At 41.6% G+C, this 14,798-nt stretch overlaps 1 protein-coding gene across 2 annotated transcripts in view; it reads right to left on the minus strand.

The window, feature by feature from the left end:
• The window catches only part of slc13a5a (solute carrier family 13 member 5a), a 110,661-nt gene that overhangs the window by 4,783 nt on the left and 91,080 nt on the right, over positions 1-14,798 (minus strand). The window contains exons 2-5 of one of the 2 annotated variants that reach the window (XM_079647359.1): positions 11,883-12,020; positions 11,166-11,343; positions 6,765-6,887; positions 5,912-6,124 (exon numbers count right to left, since the gene is read on the minus strand). In XM_079647359.1, the coding sequence (XP_079503485.1) occupies positions 5,912-6,124; positions 6,765-6,887; positions 11,166-11,317 (488 nt within the window). In that variant the 5' untranslated portion in view covers positions 11,318-11,343; positions 11,883-12,020. Of the gene's footprint in view, positions 1-5,911; positions 6,125-6,764; positions 6,888-11,165; positions 11,344-11,882; positions 12,231-14,798 lie in introns of those variants that run through there. The other variant, XM_079647358.1, reaches the window with a different exon arrangement.

Genomic DNA, 14,798 nt, shown 5'->3' on the forward strand with positions numbered 1-14,798 from the left:
ACCTGTCTTTAGTCTCAGGACAGGTCTCTAATCTCATGACTGGTCTTTAGTCTCAGGACCGGTCTCTAGTCTCAGGACCGGTCTCTAGTCACAGGACCGGTCTTTAGTCTCAGGACCGGTCTCTAGTCTCAGGACCGGTCTCTATTCTCCGGACAGGTCTTTAGTCTCAGGACCGGTCTCTAGTCACAGGACCGGTCTTTAGTCTCAGGACCGGTCTTTAGTCTCAGGACCGGTCTTTAGTCTCCAGAGCGGTCTTTAGTCTCAGGACAGGTCTCTAGTCTCAGGACCGGTCTCTAGTATCAGGACCGGTCTTTAGTCTCAGAGCAGGTCTCCAGTCTCAGGACCGGTCTCTAGTATCAGGACAGGTCTTTAGTCTCAGGACAGTTCTCTAGTCTCAGAACCGGTCTTTAGTCTCAGGACCAGTCTCTAGTATCAGGACCGGTCTTTAGTCTCAGAGCAGGTCTCCAGTCTCAGGACCGGTCTCTAGTATCAGGACCAGTCTCTAGTCTCAGGACAGGTCTCTAGTCTCAGGACCGGTCTCTAGTCACAGAACCGGTCTTTAGTCTCAGGACCAGTCTCTAGGCTCAGGACAGGTCTATAGTCTCAGGACAGGTCTTTAGTCTCAGGACCAGTCTCTAGTCTCAGGACAGGTCTTTAGTCTCAGAACTGCTCTTTAGTCTCAGAACTGGTCTTTAGTCTCAGGACCGGTCTCTAGTCTCAGGACCGGTCTTTAGTCTCAGAACTGGTCTTTAGTCTCAGGACAGGTCTATAGTCTCAGGACAGGTCTTTAGTCTCAGGACCAGTCTCTAGTCTCAGGACAGGTCTTTAGTATCAGGACCGGTCTCTAGTCTCAGGACCGGTCTTTAGTCTCAGGACCGGTCTCTAGTCTCAGGACCGGTCTCTATTCTCAGGACCGGTCTTTAGTCTCATGACCGGTCTCTAGTCTCAGGACAGGTCTTTAGTCTCAGGACTGGTCTTCAGTCTCCGGACTGGTCTTTAGTCTCAGAACCGGTTTCTAGTCTCAGGACCGGTCTTTAGTCTCCGGAGCGGTCTTTATTGTCCGGACCGGTCTATAGTTTCAGGACCGGTCTTTAGTCTCAGGACCGGTCTCTAGTCTCAGGACTGGTCTCAAGTCTCAAAAATGGTCTCTAGTCCCAGATCCTGTCTGTAGTCTCAGTTCGGCCCCTGTTCTCTGTGTTTCTGGGTGAAAGGGCTTGCTGCTCTTGGTGACCTGCAGTCTGTTTGCAGGTCAGTGAACAGGGTTTTCAGTTTGGACTCGGGACACGTTTCCTCTGTTTGTTCTTCGCCTCGGGTTCCTGTGTGTTTTGATTTTGCCCCGATGCAGCGTCTGAGTTTAACTTCAGGGTTAATTTATACAGCTCTTTTCCACTTTGCATTAATGCACACACACACACACACACACACACACACACACACACACACACACACACACACACACACACACACACACACACACACACACACACACACACACACACACACACACACACACACACACACACACACACACACACACACACACACACACACACACACACACACACACACACACACACACACACACACACACACACACACACACACACACAGATAGTAGTCAAAGTTTGTATTATACGGTTACTTTTTTGTAATCCTGCTCCTGTTTAATCCGTTACTCCCCAAACCCGTTTATAACTAACGATGTCTGTAACTCCACTTTAAGTTTAACAGTTCTGACTTTAAAGTTCACCTGTTGTGCAAAATCAACTTGTTCATGTCTCTTCTACATCACCATGTGTCCCCTCTTCTTCATGTCTCTTCTACATCACCATGTGTCCCCTCTTCTTCATGTCTCTTCTACATCACCATGTGTCCCCTCTTCTTCATGTCTCTTCTACATCAACATGTGTCCCCTCTTCTCCATGTCTCTTCTACATCAACATGTGTCCCCTCTTCTTCATGTCTCTTCTACATCAACATGTGTCCCCTCTTCTTCATGTCTGTTCTACATCAACATGTGTCCCCTCTTCTTCATGTCTCTTCTACATCAACATGTGTCCCCTCTTCTTCATGTCTCTTCTACATCAACATGTGTCCCCTCTTCTTCATGTCTCTTCTCCATCACCATGTGTCCCCTCTTCTTCATGTCTCTTCTACATCAACATGTGTCCCCTCTTCTTCATGTCTCTTCTACATCAACATGTGTCCCCTCTTCTCCATGTCTCCTCTACATCAACATGTGTCCCCTCTTCTTCATGTCTCTTCTACATCAACATGTGTCCCCTCTTCTTCATGTCTCCTCTACATCAACATGTGTCCCCTCTTCTCCATGTCTCCTCTACATCAACATGTGTCCCCTCTTCTCCATGTCTCCTCTACATCAACATGTGTCCCCTCTTCTTCATGTCTCTTCTACATCAACATGTGTCCCCTCTTTTTCATGTCTCTTCTACATCAACATGTGTCCCCTCTTCTTCATGTCTCTTCTACATCAACATGTGTCCCCTCTTCTTCATGTCTCTTCTACATCAACATGTGTCCCCTCTTCTCCATGTCTCTTCTACATCAACATGTGTCCCCTCTTCTTCATGTCTCTTCTACATCAACATGTGTCCCTTCTTCTTCATGTCTCTTCTACATCAACATGTGTCCCCTCTTTTTCATGTCTCTTCTACATCAACATGTGTCCCCTCTTCTTCATGTCTCTTCTACATCAACATGTGTCCCCTCTTCTTCATGTCTCTTCTACATCAACATGTGTCCCCTCTTCTTCATGTCTCTTCTACATCAACATGTGTCCCCTCTTCTTCATGTCTCTTCTACATCAACATGTGTCCCCTCTTCTTCATGTCTCCTCTACATCAACATGTGTCCCCTCTTTTTCATGTCTCTTCTACATCAACATGTGTCCCCTCTTCTTCATGTCTCTTCTACATCAACATGTGTCCCCTCTTCTTCATGTCTCCTCTACATCAACATGTGTCCCCTCTTCTCCATGTCTCCTCTACATCAACATGTGTCCCCTCTTCTCCATGTCTCCTCTACATCAACATGTGTCCCCTCTTCTTCATGTCTCTTCTACATCAACATGTGTCCCCTCTTTTTCATGTCTCTTCTACATCAACATGTGTTCCCTCTTCTTCATGTCTCTTCTACATCAACATGTGTCCCCTCTTCTCCATGTCTCCTCTACATCAACATGTGTCCCCTCTTCTTCATGTCTCTTCTACATCAACATGTGTCCCCTCTTCTTCATGTCTCCTCTACATCAACATGTGTCCCCTCTTCTCCATGTCTCCTCTACATCAACATGTGTCCCCTCTTCTCCATGTCTCCTCTACATCAACATGTGTCCCCTCTTCTTCATGTCTCTTCTACATCAACATGTGTCCCCTCTTTTTCATGTCTCTTCTACATCAACATGTGTTCCCTCTTCTTCATGTCTCTTCTACATCAACATGTGTCCCTTCTTCTTCATGTCTCTTCTACATCAACATGTGTCCCCTCTTTTTCATGTCTCTTCTACATCAACATGTGTCCCCTCTTCTTCATGTCTCTTCTACATCAACATGTGTCCCCTCTTCTTCATGTCTCCTCTACATCAACATGTGTCCCCTCTTCTCCATGTCTCCTCTACATCAACATGTGTCCCCTCTTCTCCATGTCTCCTCTACATCAACATGTGTCCCCTCTTCTTCATGTCTCTTCTACATCAACATGTGTCCCCTCTTTTTCATGTCTCTTCTACATCAACATGTGTTCCCTCTTCTTCATGTCTCTTCTACATCAACATGTGTCCCCTCTTCTTCATGTCTCTTCTACATCAACATGTGTCCCCTCTTTTTCATGTCTCTTCTACATCAACATGTGTCCCCTCTTCTTCATGTCTCTCCTACATCAACATGTGTCCCCTCTTCTTCATGTCTCTCCTACATCAACATGTGTCCCCTCTTCTCCATGTCTCTTCTACATCAACATGTGTCCCCTCTTCTTCATGTCTCTTCTACATCAACATGTGTCCCCTCTTCTTCATGTCTCCTCTACATCACCATGTGTCCCCTCTTCTCCATGTCTCTTCTTCATCAACATGTGTCCCCTCTTCTTCATGTCTCTTCTACATCAACATGTGTCCCCTCTTCTTCATGTTTCTTCTACATCAACATGTGTCCCCTCTTCTCCATGTCTCTTCTACATCAACATGTGTCCTCTCTTCTTCATGTCTCTCTACATCAACATGTGTCCCCTCTTCCTCATGTCTCTTCTACATCAACATGTGTCCCCTCTTCTTCATGTCTCTTCTACATCAACATGTGTCCCCTCTTTTTCATGTCTCTTCTACATCAACATGTGTCCCCTCTTCTTCATGTCTCTTCTACATCAACATGTGTCCCCTCTTCTACATGTCTCTTCTACATCAACATGTGTCCCCTCTTCTTCATGTCTCTTCTACATCAACATGTGTCCCCTCTTCTTCATGTCTCTTCTACATCAACATGTGTCCCCTCTTCTACATCAACATGTGTCCCCTCTTCTTCATGTCTCTTCTACATCAACATGTGTCCCCTCTTCTTCATGTCTCTTCTACATCAACATGTGTCCCCTCTTCTCCATGTCTCTTCTACATCAACATGTGTCCCCTCTTCTTCATCTCTCTTCTACATCAACATGTGTCCCCTCTTCCTCATGTCTCTTCTACATCAACATGTGTCCCCTCTTCTTCATGTCTCTTCTACATCAACATGTGTCCCCTCTTCTTCATGTCTCTTCTACATCAACATGTGTCCCCTCTTCTCCATGTCTCTTCTACATCAACATGTGTCCCCTCTTCTTCATCTCTCTTCTACATCAACATGTGTCCCCTCTTCTTCATGTCTCTTCTACATCAACATGTGTCCCCTCTGTGGAAAGAGACTCTGAAAGTTTCAGGAACAAAGATTCTCTCTCTTTTTGATCCATTTCTATAAAAACCTGTCTGAAAATGAGCTGATCAGATTTTGGCCACTTTGTGATGTCATAACGATGTTTTGTCTTGTGTAACCATTAGCCAATCACCAACCAAGGTAACCCCCCCATATCACGATGAAAAATAGTATAATAGAGAACCACAGTGACGCGTCCTAAAACCCAGAAGTAAGTTAGCATTTTTACCACGACCGGTTCCTTCGACAAAAAGCAAAGCAATCTCTCCATAGGACTTAGAAACTGAACTAAGGTCTGTGGTTGAGACTCATTGAAGAGACGGATCACGTTTTGTTCTACATTAAATCATCAGCAGTGACCCCACTGGTGATCTCTGAAGAGTGGACGTGTCTGAGAAACGATGGTTGTTACCAAGTGGCTGAATAGGACTACAGAAGTCGTGGAGGCCGTTGTACGTCATTACGCCGAACACGTAAACACTCCTCTAAGTTAGTTTCTGTTCTGCTTGAGAGCAAGTCCCTGCCTCCTGCAGACTGTTCAAACAAACGCTTCAACTCCTTCCATCTAGAATCTGTGTGTTTGAATATGGATCTGAAGTCGGCGTGACGTTGAAGCAACGACCCTGCTGTAGTTCCTTTATAGCATAACGTTAGCATTTTGCTTCTGGTGACTAGATTTATGATTAGAAAATGATAAAAGTAGACATGAGGAGATTATCCAGCTGAACAAAACGTGATCCGTCTCTTCAATGTGTTTCAACCACAGACTTGATTTCCAGCTATTTTCCAAAATCCTACGGAGAGATTGCGTTGCGTTTTTGACGAAGGAACTGGAAGGAGTTCCGGGTTTTAGGACGCGTCACTGCGGTTCTCTATAGGCGACCTTTAAACAACTCAAAATATCTGCAAACTTTTTTTGTTGCATCTCTAGCCCGGCCTTTCTAAGTCTCAGGATAGGACATATACTGGTGTGTTAGTTTGTTGGTACTCACTCTGCCTTGGCGTTGAAGACGTGCGTCGCCCAGCCATCGATGAAGCGCGGGTCTCGTGTGAACCACAGCGCCACCATCAGGATGAGCAGCCCCAGAACGTTGAGCTCTCCGTAACTCACCGGGCCCAGACGCCGGTGCTCCTCCCGCATCACTTCGTACGCCGCTCGCTGCTTCTCCGTGTGCACCGTCCCGCAACCCCACATCTTCCTCAGGCTGAACGGAAAACACAGAGACTTTAACTTTCAGGTCGTGCTTGGGTCGAATAAGACCTATTTCCAATGTTTTCGTATGTCAGCGTTCTTTCATCGAATCAGCAGAAAAACAACATGGATGGTTCCACACGGTCTTTGAAGTACACATGGATGATCACGACTTCCATTGAAGCATCGTTGGTCTATAATTGGTACATTTAGATTGGATTTCTGACTGAACTTTGGCATTTACCAGTATGGGATTATCCGTCCACTCTTTTCCTCAAGCTAGAGTCAAAATAATCCAATTTAATTTTTATTTTTTATATTCAAATATAAGGTTTAATTTTGTGCAAATTGGGTCTATTGTCCCTAAATTCCAGAACAAAGAGAAACACTTGTGTAAATAAGTTGGATTTAAGGTATCTAAAACGCAGTAACACATTATTGCACATATTTTGTTCCAATTATATTTCTACGTTTTCAATCATATTCAATTCCTCGTGTGCGTCAACCTACCTGGTGATAAACCTGTTTCTGAATTGGCTGATGTTTTATACTATATCTTTAATAAACAGTCAAACCAGGCCTTGATGGGGAGACAACACGAAGGTTGACGATCTGTAGACGAATGGGTGTATTATCGTGTCCTGGCGACTCACTTGCAGCCGATGAAGAGGAACTGCAGCCAGAACCAGGCGAGCGTCAGCGTCAGCAGCATCGTGGGGAACGCGAACAAGAACCAAGACGCAAAGTTGATCACGTCTCCGTTCTGAGGGAAGAGTCTACGAGGGAGACAGAAAATAAAGATCGTAAGAGTTAAACTACTTCACTTATAAAGAATATCATCAACATGTATTCATTTAAGGTTGTTGCTGTTGTTGCTAAAAAATCTCTTCTGTTTTCAGTAGTCGCCAGAGAACATTTAAAACTAAGTCTAACGTCCTCGAGTCCCCACAATTCACTCAAGTCTGTTGCTTTAAAGTCTTGGACAGCTGTTGTCTGAGCCGATCCAACCAAACATTTAAACAACCGATAGCAGAGCTTAAATATAAAAACGTTTCTACTTTAAACAAAATAACCCTAACTTGCCTAAAACTGGGACCTTAATCTGATCCACCAATGAGGAATGGAGGTTATGAATTTGACCAAACCTTCGATGACAGTACTTCAGTACAGCCAGAGGTTCAGACACTAAACAGAGGGCCTCGGAAACCTGGTGGTCAATGGGTACTGGTTCTAAATGTGAAATCGCGTGGAACAAAACTATTTATCAGGCAAACCCAACACCTTTAACCGCAGGTGACTCCAGTCCAACCCTGATCCACTGCTGGTACGTTTAGCTAACTAACTAACTAACTAACTAACTCACTCACTCACTCACTCACTCACTCACTCACTCACTCACTCACTCACTCACTCACTCACTCACTCACTCACTCACTCACTCACTCACTCACTCACTCACTCACTCACTCACTCACTGACTAACTAACTAACTAACTAACTGACTAACTGACTAACTGACTAACTGACTAACTGACTAACTAACTCACTAACTCACTAACTAACTGTTAAGACTAACTAGCAGTGGTGTAATGTAACTAAGTACATTCTCTTAAGTACTGCACTCAAGAACAACTTGTACTTTACTACTTTGTAGGTCTACTGGACTATATTATGCAGACATGAATTAAAAGTTACTTTTCAGATTCAAATTATTAGCAAATACAAAATAAAAATCTACTAATAAATAAACATTACTACATATATACAGTATATGTAGGTTAAGATATCCAGCAGCAGTATTCAAAGTCATTTATAATAGAACTAATAGAACTGGGTCATATGGACCAACGTAGCAGGAGGTGTCAGCAGTTTGCAGAGATGAAGATTAACATTAGCATCTAAAGGCAGAGAAGAAAGAGTACACACATCCTTTACTCAAGTAGAAGTACAGATACTGGTGTTTAAAAATACTCTGGTGAAAGTAGAAGTACTGACTAAACTTCTTTACTCAAGTCAAAGTAAAGAGGCTTTGAAATGTACTTCAGTAAAAAGTACCCATAACTAGCAGCTGTTTTAAAGAGTACCTGACCTCCCTTTATATTAATAGAACAATAATGTCATTGTTAGCTAATGAATGTTTCCATGGTGACCAACGGCAACATGACAACGTTTCCATTGGTCCCTCTTCTTTAGAGAAGACCAGGAAATGATGGATACACGGATCGTGTTCAAATCAATAGACACGCAATGACTCTAAATAATAATGATCACGCCACCAAACACACATTCAGACTAAAGGAACCAGCCTGTTTGGGAAATGAGAGAAGTAGAAAGTACAGGTATTTGGGTTCAACATGTAAGAAGTAGAAAGTACAGGTATTTGAGTTCAACATGTAAGAAGTAGAAAGTACAGGTATTTGGGTTCAACATGTGAGAAGTAGAAAGTACAGGTATTTGAGTTCAACATGTAAGAAGTAGAAAGTACAGGTATTTGAGTTCAACATGTGAGAAGTAGAAAGTACAGGTATTTGAGTTCAACATGTAAGAAGTAGAAAGTACAGGTATTTGAGTTCAACATGTGAGAAGTAGAAAGTACAGGTATTTGAGTTCAACATGTGAGAAGTAGAAAGTACAGGTATTTGGGTTCAACATGTGAGAAGTAGAAAGTACAGGTATTTGGGTTCAACATGTGAGAAGTAGAAAGTACAGGTATTTGAGTTCAACATGTAAGAAATAGAAAGTACAGGTATTTGTGTTCAACATGTAAGAAGTAGAAAGTACAGGTATTTGAGTTCAACATGTAAGAAGCAGAAAGTACAGGTATTTGAGTTCAACATGTAAGAAGTAGAAAGTAAAAGTATTTGAGTTCAACATGTAAGAAGTAGAAAGTACAGGTATTTGGGTTCAACATGTAAGAAGTAGAAAGTACAGGTATTTGTGTTCAACATGTAAGAAGTAGAAAGTACAGGTATTTGTGTTCAACATGTAAGAAGTAGAAAGTACAGGTATTTGTGTTCAACATGTAAGAAGTAGAAAGTACAGGTATTTGAGTTCAACATGTAAGAAGTAGAAAGTACAGGTATTTGAGTTCAACATGTAAGAAGTAGAAAGTACAGGTATTTGTGTTCAACATGTGAGAAGTAGAAAGTACAGGTATTTGTGTTCAACATGTAAGAAGTAGAAAGTACAGGTATTTGTGTTCAACATGTAAGAAGTAGAAAGTACAGGTATTTGAGTTCAACATGTGAGAAGTAGAAAGTACAGGTATTTGAGTTCAACATGTGAGAAGTAGAAAGTACAGGTATTTGTGTTCAACATGTAAGAAGTAGAAAGTAAAAGTATTTGAGTTCAACATGTAAGAAGTAGAAAGTACAGGTATTTGAGTTCAACATGTAAGAAATAGAAAGTACAGGTATTTGTGTTCAACATGTAAGAAGTAGAAAGTACAGGTATTTGAGTTCAACATGTAAGAAGTAGAAAGTACAGGTATTTGAGTTCAACATGTAAGAAGTAGAAAGTAAAAGTATTTGAGTTCAACATGTGAGAAGTAGAAAGTACAGGTATTTGAGTTCAACATGTAAGAAGTAGAAAGTACAGGTATTTGAGTTCAACATGTAAGAAGTAGAAAGTACAGGTATTTGAGTTCAACATGTGAGAAGTAGAAAGTACAGGTATTTGAGTTCAACATGTAAGAAGTAGAAAGTACAGGTATTTGAGTTCAACATGTAAGAAGTAGAAAGTACAGGTATTTGAGTTCAACATGTAAGAAGTAGAAAGTACAGGTATTTGAGTTCAACATGTGAGAAGTAGAAAGTACAGGTATTTGAGTTCAACATGTAAGAAGTAGAAAGTACAGGTATTTGAGTTCAATATGTAAGAAGTAGAAAGTACAGGTATTTGAGTTCAACATGTAAGAAGTAGAAAGTACAGGTATTTGAGTTCAACATGTAAGAAGTAGAAAGTACAGGTATTTGTGTTCAACATGTAAGAAGTAGAAAGTACAGGTATTTGGGTTCAACATGTAAGAAGTAGAAAGTACAGGTATTTGTGTTCAACATGTGAGAAGTAGAAAGTACAGGTATTTGAGTTCAACATGTAAGAAGTAGAAAGTACAGGTATTTGAGTTCAACATGTAAGAAGTAGAAAGTACAGGTATTTGAGTTCAACATGTAAGAAGTAGAAAGTACAGGTATTTGAGTTCAACATGTAAGAAGTAGAAAGTACAGGTATTTGAGTTCAACATGTAAGAAGTAGAAAGTACAGGTATTTGTGTTCAACATGTAAGAAGTAGAAAGTACAGGTATTTGAGTTCAACATGTAAGAAGTAGAAAGTACAGGTATTTGAGTTCAACATGTGAGAAGTAGAAAGTACAGGTATTTGAGTTCAACATGTAAGAAGTAGAAAGTACAGGTATTTGAGTTCAACATGTAAGAAGTAGAAAGTACAGGTATTTGAGTTCAACATGTAAGAAGTAGAAAGTACAGGTATTTGAGTTCAACATGTAAGAAGTAGAAAGTACAGGTATTTGTGTTCAACATGTAAGAAGTAGAAAGTACAGGTATTTGAGTTCAACATGTAAGAAGTAGAAAGTACAGGTATTTGAGTTCAACATGTAAGAAGTAGAAAGTACAGGTATTTGAGTTCAACATGTAAGAAGTAGAAAGTACAGGTATTTGAGTTCAACATGTGAGAAGTAGAAAGTACAGGTATTTGAGTTCAACATGTAAGAAGTAGAAAGTACAGGTATTTGTGTTCAACATGTAAGAAGTAGAAAGTACAGGTATTTGAGTTCAACATGTAAGAAGTAGAAAGTACAGGTATTTGGGTTCAACATGTGAGAAGTAGAAAGTACAGGTATTTGTGTTCAACATGTAAGAAGTAGAAAGTACAGGTATTTGTGTTCAACATGTAAGAAGTAGAAAGTAAAAAGTGGTCAGAAAAATAAGTAGTGGAGTAAAGTACTGATACCAGAAACACGTACTACTAGAGTAATGAAGTATTTGTAATCCACTACCTCCCACCCCTGATCTAAATGTTGGATATGATCACGTACTGGCTCATCTGGCCCATCAGCACCAGGTTGGGTCCGGTGCCGGTCAGCGTGGCGATGCCTCCGATGCTCGCAGCGTAGCAAACACTCAGCAGGAGTCCTTTGCTCATCCTCCTCTTCTCCTCGTCTTCATCGCTCAGCTCCTCCAGCTCCATCTGACAGCAGACGCTCTCCAGCAGCCCTGCACTCATTACCATCATGTTTTACTCCATGTTGAACACTCATATGGGTCATGTACCAACGGCGCATCAGTCTGAAGAGTGGTTTTATCTTCCTGTAGGTTAGTTTCAGATCATTTACTAAAAAACAGCTTGTAGAGACATGATGATCTCTACATTAACAGACGGGGTTGTAGCTGTGATCTCATTAAAATAACGTTATTACTGCTATCTACTGCTAGTGTTGGTCTTATTCCTAACATATGGTGGCTGGTCTTGCAAACCAAGCTAGCTAGCGAGTGTGAACGTTAGCAGGTAACTCAAAATCAACGTTGCTCTTTTAGCTGCAACCTATTGTCCAAATATGGTCCCTCCTAAAACCAAAAAATGAAGTTGGCGATGGCAACATTTCTAAAACAGTATCCAAACCAACAGGCTGTGATACCACTCATTAAACTCCTATTTGACTAACAATGGTTTCTTGGAAGGAAGACGAAGAATGGTTTTCCGTTCCTTCACATGTAGGTTCAGATATTATTTGGTTCGCATCCTGTGAACTCACCAGGTCCGGTGTTGGCGCCCTCTGACGGAGGTTGGTCCGTCTCCACCTCCGATGAAGCCTTCTCCTCAGAGGACCGGTTGTCTTGTACGTCGCTGGTTGTCTCTGCGTCTCCTTGTGTTAATGTTACTCCATTCAGACCTGAGAGGAAGTTCAAAATCAGACTCAGAAAAACTTCAGTATCTTCGGAATCCATCGTATTTCAAGTCAGAATCAGAATACCTTTACTCGTCCCACAGAGGGGACATTTGCATTTGTTACAGAAAGAAAAAAGCCAAAAACGCTTAATATTAACTCGGGTTGCCAAAAACTGACCATGATCAAAATCGATTATTCGGCAGCCTTGGCGAATAATAATCGATTATTCGACCGAAAAAAAAAACTCAGACAAAAGGAATTCCGTTGTTTGTTTCATTTAACTTCCTTTGGACTTGTAAGTTCGAAGTAGTTCCACGAGGAGGAACTCTTTTTACCTGCCGCTTTGTTCATCTTTAGTCGCACGTGTGAGGGAGAGGGGGGGGGGGAGGGGGGGGGCGGGCTCGGTGTGTAGCGTGCTGCAGCAGCAGTCTGCTCTGCACGCAGGCTTCCTCCAAGTTTACAGTAAAACAAACTGGTGGTGTGACCAATGGCCATTTACAATTATTAATACTATTTATATTATTAGCATTAGTCTATATTTTTGGTTGAAACTAAGCCAGAAAAAAAACAAAAAACATGAATAATAATAAAAAAATACATAAATAAAATCGATTTTTTAAAATAATATTTGATTATGGAGACTGTAACGATTATTCGAATATTCGAATAATCACTGGCATCCCTAATATTAACTAAGAAGCATGCGTACAAAATATTAAAGATAAACATGTTTTAAAAAATTACACAATTTACAAATACACATCTTGTAACAGGTATTACAGTACAGTTATTAATGGCATATATATTAGGGCCGGGACTTTAACGCGTTAATTAAGATGAATTAATTACACAAACATTAACGCGTTAAAACAATTAACGCATTTTAATCGCACTTATTTTTGCCATGCGGAACGTTTCTCAATGGATGAGTTTCAGCCGTACCGATTATACTGGAGCCCCAACTAACGTTCATGACTTCAGACAACAACAAACCACAGTGAACAATAGTCAAACATGAACGAAGAAGCTGATGAGACCGCTTTGGTTGGCCCCGAAATGTTGTTTTAAAAACGGACGGACGGAAGCATCGATAAGAGCACGGTTGTTTGCAAATTATGCAAAAAGGAATTCGCATCTCACCGCAGCACATCAAGCCTCAAGTATCACCTCAATGCAAAACATATAGCAGCTAGCGTGGAAGCTAGCGTGGACGTTAGCCCGACTCCGAGTAAAAGGACCCACACCATACTTGCCCTCAGAAATCGGGAGCATTTCAAAATGCAAAATTGGGGGGGGGGGGGTGCTAGTGGATCACCGGAGCTGTTAGATTAACATTAACATGCTTATTGTAGTTCTAAGTGCACTGCCTTGCGGCCTGTAGCACCGTCCTTGATGGAGCATATGTGTGGGCAGGAAAGGAGTGAGCAGAGAGTAGAGAAGTTGTCGATTCTTGTTCTGTTTTCTGTGACTATCTGCCTCACCCTCTCAGACTTTGAGTTGCGCGCGCTACTAAAGAGACGTGTTACCATGGAAACCAAACAATGGTGTAGCTGTATTAAAGTCCGAGTGGAAACAGTCCTGAGTAAATCTGATTTTGTCAGAAATCGGGAGAAATGCGGGAGAAATATGACCCCGGGAGGAAACCGGGAGAGGGCAATGAAATCGGGATTCTCCCGCGAAAATCGGGAGGGTTGACGAGTATGACCCACACTCAACCAGATGACTGGTTTCAGGGCCAGGATAACTAAGTCCACGTCTGAAAAAATAACCAGCTCACTGGATTGCACTCGACTGTAGACCACTTGGAGTGGTAGAAGATAAGGGGCTGCAAAAGGTACTACAGATTGCATCGTCTGACACAACATATGAGCTGCCATGCAGAAAGACAGTGACAAAAAGAATGCAGCAGCTTTATGACAATGAAAAGGAAGATAAAGAGAATTTAATGGAGAAAGCCGAATGTGTTGCCCTGACTGGGGATCATTGGACCTCGGTAAGCAATTCAAATTACCTCTGTGTGACGGCACACTTTATTGACATCTTCTCACTGTTCTCAGGTCAAATATTTATATGCGATTAAAAATGAGATTAATTAATTACAAAACCTCTAATTAATTAGATTCACTTTTTAATCGAGTCCCGGCCCTAATATATATATATAGCAAATAATTGGTATTTCACAACCAGGGGTGTGATAGCATATCTATGTTGCTATATGTGTGGGGGTCTACCAGGGACCATGATTGGTCATCACTCAATGATATAAAGGTTAGGAACATCAGAATCAGTGGAATTAAAAATAACTACGTTTCTGAAGCAAATAGACAATAACACTCCAGTTACAGTTTGATAAATATCTTTCCCTAAGTTGAACCAACTGGGAACCAAACCAGCACAGAGCTAGCACCAAGTGGAGAAGGGTTAATATCCACGCTTCCCACAAGATGAACCCCCTAAAGACGTCGGTGGTCTTCTGACTTTACCTCTGGTGCTTCCTTAAAGTTAATGTTCTGGTATTTAAGTGAAATGTCTTGAATTGAAAACGTTGCTATACATTTACAAAAGTAAAAGTAATTTGAATCTGAACACGATCGACAGAAACCTGGGTCCAAGTCCTGTTTTAGTTTGACCTATCAGAGCACCCTGAACTTATGGAGACTTTCATCAGAAACACATTGAGCCTTTTCTTTGAAACGTAAACGCAGTATTGAGGTTTCGTTTGGCTGAACGATCGCAGGTCTGTAATCGTTAGTCTCCGGGATCCCTCCCTTCATCAGAGAC

Source organism: Notothenia rossii (genome assembly GCF_949606895.1).
Source record: "Notothenia rossii genome assembly, chromosome: 9".
Classification (NCBI taxonomy): Eukaryota; Metazoa; Chordata; class Actinopteri; order Perciformes; family Nototheniidae; genus Notothenia; species Notothenia rossii.